At 45.8% G+C, this 6,000-nt stretch overlaps 1 protein-coding gene across 1 annotated transcript in view; it reads right to left on the reverse strand.

Moving 5' to 3' along the window:
- acvr2ba (activin A receptor type 2Ba) overlaps positions 1 to 5,413 on the reverse strand; it is a 52,968-nt gene extending 47,555 nt beyond the window's left edge. The window contains exon 1 of the mRNA XM_072678888.1: positions 5,365 to 5,413. Within this exon, the coding sequence (XP_072534989.1) occupies positions 5,365 to 5,413 (49 nt within the window). The remainder of the gene's footprint in view (positions 1 to 5,364) is intronic.
- Between the last annotated feature and the right edge of the window lie 587 nt (positions 5,414 to 6,000).

The following is a 6,000-nucleotide window of genomic DNA, read 5'->3' on the forward strand; positions in this document are numbered from 1 at the left end:
AAATCAGACGGTCATGCTTACATCACTCAAAGAGTGCATTACTCAAGTTGTTGTTAAAATATGAACCCCAACTCATGTTACAGCTGTGCTTCCAGAGAAGCCACGTGGCTTCAACTCGGCCACAGTTCCAGATACATCAGGACCTCTAAGCTCTTACCTACTCATTTGTGCCAACATGAAAAGCATCACCCATTTCAAAAGCTACACCTGTGGTGTTTCCAGCTCGACATCTTTGGTGCACAACAGGAGAAAAAAATCCATGCACTGTCTCTTTAAATCCTTGTTCTTGCTGGAGGCTACCCATCCCCCCTATTTCCCTCAGTGTCCCCCACCCCCCATACTCCTCTCTCTCGCTCTATCCCCTCCCCCTCTATCTAACCTTACACCACACCACAGGAGCTCTCCATGACAGAAAACGCAAACAAATAAAAGGCATATTGCTGAAATTTAGCCAGCGAGGTGATGTGCTCTTACTGCTTTGCTCTGCAACAGAACTGGGCTTCAACTGTGGTCGTTTTAGCTCACAGAGCAATTTTTTACATCCTCAGTGCCATTCTTCGTCCCCTCCTCTCGACCATGTGGCCAAGCTTTTTTTTTTTTTTTTTTTTGGGGGGGGTGGGGTGGGGGGGTATAAACCAAGTGCTGCGTACACAAACACAGACATATCAAGCACTGTGTTCATGACATCTTTTGCAAAGACGAAGCACACATTCAAGGCAGCATGCGGACACCCACGCTATATTTAATATGGACACAGTCATGGATGTGTGGGCAAGCTAGGCCAACCCTCTGCCCATTTCATCCACCTCTGTCTCGCTCTCACACACTAGGGGTGCCACTATACGCACATTGTGAGGGCTGGTCCTATGACATGCAATGTGAGTCAGATGCAACGTAATAAATACCAAAACCACTTTTAGCAGCAAGATTATTGATGAAATTTAAAAAAATAAATAAATAAATGACCACACACACACACACACACACACACACACACACACACACACACACACACACACAGAAATATTAAGGGAATTATGTAAACAAATATATAAAATATAAAGTAGGATTCTGCTTTTGTTGGAATCCCTGTCTCGTCTGTTCATGGAAAGACTTGAAGGTCAGCAACAATATATTTTATATACACCGATCAGCCATAACATTAGCATTGTCTAATATGAGTAGGTCCCCCTTGCACCACCATAACAGACCGGACTACTCGAGACATGGACTCCACAAGACCTTAGATGGCATCCTGTTGCATCAGGCACCAAGATGTTAGTAGCAGATCCTTTAAGTACTGCAAGTTGTGAGACGGGGACTCCATTGCTCGCATTCTGCATATCAGAAAATAACCCACACGGCCTGCCTAATGTTTAGGTGATGTGCTGACCCAGCCGTCTAGCCAGGACAGCCTGACCCCTGTCGAAGTGGCTCAGATTCTTGCTTATTTTTCCTGCTTATTACACATCACCTCCAAGACCTGGCTGTTCACTTGCTGCCTAATATATTCCACCCCTTGGCAGATGCCATTGAAGACCTTTCAGTCTCTTTTTTAATCCAAATCATATTGGAGCATTTCTATTGGTCCATTTATTGTGACATTTTGACAATATTAACTGCCAGGTTAAAAATAAATACATACACATGAAGCAACATAATACATTGTAGGTGTTTACAACTGGAATCAGCCAAAACAACCTGACCATTTTTGTTCTTAACAAGCAAAACGGCCAAAATCTTATTTTTGACTTTAACATTATTAGTCATTTTTATTTAATGGCTGATTAAAAAGCCAATAAAGGTCATAGCAATCTGCTAACAGTGTATTTAGTCCACTCAATGGGAAGTTAGCTAATTTAAAGAGAAAAGAAAATACATTAAAAATAAATGATCACTATCATTACACCCTTCAACTCAAATAAAGATGGCCGGGCAGTACCAGCCCCAACCCCAACCCAGATCTCTGCCACCACAAGAAATTTAGGGCCAAACTGAGCCTCTCGTTTGTGTACAAGAAGACCAGGAAACCAGCACACTGACATAACTGAACAGCAGCAAAGATAGAATCACTGGCAGAGAGAACGGCCAGCGAAAAAGGCCTCCTTTGTTTCCTCCGAGGGATGGACTCGTGTTTAAAAGGCACACAGCCCTCCTTGCCTTTCTCCCCCTCCCCAACACCCCCACCACCACCCTCCCTTCACCCCTCCTCCTGCTGCCTTGGAATGCATTCAGCAAAGCCCATTACACAATACAGGCAGCAGCCAAAACATCAAGTTTTATGGGCCCCTCACAGCATTGCAAAACCATTTACAATTCCAGCTTCAATGATCTGAGAATGAGTGAGGACACAGCAATGGGATTTGTTGTCATCATCCCAACACTTTCCCTGCTACTGTGCTCCAAGTGACCTGCTTTAGAGTAGAGTAGGCTTGCACTCATCGTTCTGCGACTTCGTCACAATCCACAAGTGAGGAACCCGGATCTGGAGCAGAGCATAACCCGAAACACAATGGGCATCACAATATGGACGAAACACCACAAGCTGTGACTACCATAAACCTTGCTATCTGACTCCCGCTCTCTTGCTCTCAGATTGCTCAGAAACACACTACACACACACAAATAAAATTCAGTGGTTTTTGCAGGCTCATTTGCATATTGTGCATTTTTGCGATGGCCAGGTCACTGACTTGACTTATGATTTATGCTAATATATGCAAATGTCTTCACTGGCATTGCTGGCTTACGAAACTAAACTTTCTGCATGCAATTTATTTGACTTGACTTGAAACACTCAGAATTGGTAGATTTTCTGTAATGTCCCAATTTCCCACACTGCTATTGCACCACAAAATAAGCACCTGGTCTGAAATCTTTCATGCTTGTTTTTAAATGATAAAAAAAAAGCAAATGATCGTAATCCTTAGAGCACTTTCATTCAAATAAAGGCCACAGCTGGCAAGGGACACTGATCGTTTTAACAAGGTGACGCCACTTTCAAACCGAAAACCCAAAAGACGCAAGCCCTGTTTCCCAGTGCTTTGATTTGACAGCTGCTGCAGCCTAAAGCGGTATTTCAGCCATCAAGAGTAGAAACTGTAATCTAAGGAGTTCTAGTGGTGTATTGCAAACGACCTGATTTAAGACCTATTCAACGTTTCCTGCAACATGACCTGGATTAGCAGCGTTTCCCCATTTTTCTTCATGTTTTACCAGTTTCAAACAACCTCACAACTCTCCAGAACATTTTTACATCTGAGAACATACTCCAAATATCCCATACGGACAAAAACTGAGCTCCTACTGGAAAGGCCGCAAATCACTCTTCACGATCAGCTGCCCAAAAATACGATCCATCACGGTGAGACGAAATAGTTGTTTAGTAATAAAGTGATTTTCTATCCCCACTGGCAGGGTTCTCTCAGGATTACAAGCATGACATTGTAACTAAGTGCTTTCTGAAATAAAGCCTAATTAAGACAGCAGTAGATGCCTGTATTTCAAGGTGGCCTGGGGACAGATGAGTGTGTTCGTTCAAAAGAGAGGACGCAAGGAACACAACACAACAACAGTGCACTTACACGGACTGCTTGAAGACATTATTAATAAGGCTAAATGCCCAAACAGACCCAAATATCGGTAAAGCTACGTGAAAACTGGGACTGGGAAAGAGGCTTTACCTCAGCATCAGATGCCCTGTCTGAGGCTACAGTGTCTAATCTAACACAGGGCCTAGCATAAGCCACATCTTTTTTTACTGTACTTTATATATAGTACAGTAGAAAAGGAAAACATAGAGGCCGGTCAGGAAACAAGTAGGACGGTCAGTCCAGGTTGGTTAAGGTAAATGTAGGGAGAAAGCTAATGAAGAAGGCCAATCTGGTCTGGAGGTGTGAAAAACGAGCTGAGGTCAGATACAGTTATGTGAACACTCTTGAAAAGGAATTGCTGAGGGGTGCTTTAGTAAAGACAACGGTGACCACATAGACCCATCTGAATGAGTCAGTGCCTCTTCTCTATTATGGAGAACCTACTGTGGCTTTCTTTCTTCTTCTTTTTTTTTTAACACTGGTTCTAGATATCCACTAAAAGGGGTTCCACCGTTACTACGAGTCAAAGAACCCTGCTTTAGCACCATGTGGAGCCCTGCTCTGCTAGCAGTGTAGAATCAACAGAAAGCAGGGACTCCTGGACTACCCCTCCCCCCAAAGTCACCCAAACAGGGAGGAAACTGCACAACAAAAGCAGTGGGGAGGTTTTAACGCAAATCCACAATTTCAGAGCGTTAAATCGCTGCCACTGGTCGTGAGAACCCATCGGCAGAGAAGGAGGCTAATGGCAGACGACGGAGACCCTGAAAAGCGAAGGAAGCAGACGGAGAATCCCCCATTTGCCCTCCTCTCTAAGCATGCACTGCACGCGCGTACGTACGTACGTTAGCCTACGTTCACAACTGTGCCTGAAAACGAGGCGTGCATGCGCGCACACGCTCCCGTCCACAAAGCGAGCCCACTCTGCAGCCGTGCACCAGGAGCCAGTCCACTAATCCACTCATCCCTGCACTGCAATGTGGGGGATAATGGAGGAAACGGCGGAGGGAAGTCTTTCAAAAATAAACGTGGCATTCCCAGTTCTCCAGGAAATTCCCAGGAAAACTTAAAGCTAGCCAAAAGGGCACATTCTGCTTTGTGCTTCCTTAGTCAAAAAAAAAATAATAAATAAAAAATCCAGGCCACATGACCACGAATAGTAAAACACAATCAGAGGAAGGATTCATTCACAGCAGAACCCAGCCCACACACACACACACACATACACTTACACACACGCTGGATCGGTGTGTGCACATAGCAATAAAACACAAAACACACACACACACACAAACTAGTCTGCATTCATTCTGCTGGGCACCAGATCACTCATATATTCGTATAGCTAGACACCTCAGTGTCAGTATAGCTACATATATGCATGTGTCTATACAATGCCTTCCAAGAATGCACGAGCGCAGTCAAAGCAGTTGACTGAAGTAACACTAGCGGCCCATATCACTGACCAGACCAGCGCAAACATGTCCACAAAGTAATTCATTACAAAGTAAATAACGACATTCCCGTGTCCACCTCCCAGCCCGGTTAATCAGCGCGCTTTCCAGATCATTTCACAGCGTGTGAGGTTAAAATGTAGCCCCCTAACACGCGCCGCCGTTACGAAACCCCTCTATGCCTCGGCAGCTGTAGGCAGTGTAGTAGTGTAGTAGTAGAGGAACAGCATGAAGAAAAGCCAGCAGAGAAAGAGAAGGAGAAAACACACACACACACACACACACACACACACACACACACACACACACGAGCTTACCTGCACAGAAAGTTCCCCAAAGTGCAAAAGTCAGCCAGGGAGCGAACATATTCCTCCGTTTAAGAACAAACACACCGGATTTTCCCCCTTTTTAATCTCCCTTCCTTCGCGAACATTTAAAACAGTGGTCGGGGGAGAGAGAGAGGAAAAAAAAAAACAACACACGCACGCGCGCGAGCGAGCGCGCTCACACACATACACACACACAAGGTCTCTCTCTCTCTCTCTCTCTCTTTCTTTCTTTCTCTCTTTCTCGTCCTCGTTCTCGTTCTCCTTCTCTAATACACACACATGCACCGAGCAAACTGGCCGACGGCCTCTGCCGTGCACGGGAGCTCCAGGCGCGCTGAGGAGTTCAGAGCGCGGGCGGATCCATCAGGAAAACCAGCGAGAGAGGCAAAAGAAGGGAAACCAGTCCGTCTCCAGCGCGAGCCTGCCAGCCAGCGAGTCCTGCGCCGCGAGCAGAGTAGCGCTGTCTCTGGGTCTCCACCGTCTCTCTCTGCCTGCCTGCGCGTGTGCGTGCGTGCGAGTGTGCGAGTGAAGCTCTGGCGAGGCCCCGCTCCGCTCGGTCCCACACTGACATACACACACACACATACACACTCGCGCACACACACTGAAGACAGTCCAAAATGG

Source organism: Salminus brasiliensis, chromosome 5 (assembly GCF_030463535.1).
Source record: "Salminus brasiliensis chromosome 5, fSalBra1.hap2, whole genome shotgun sequence".
NCBI lineage: Eukaryota > Metazoa > Chordata > Actinopteri > Characiformes > Bryconidae > Salminus > Salminus brasiliensis.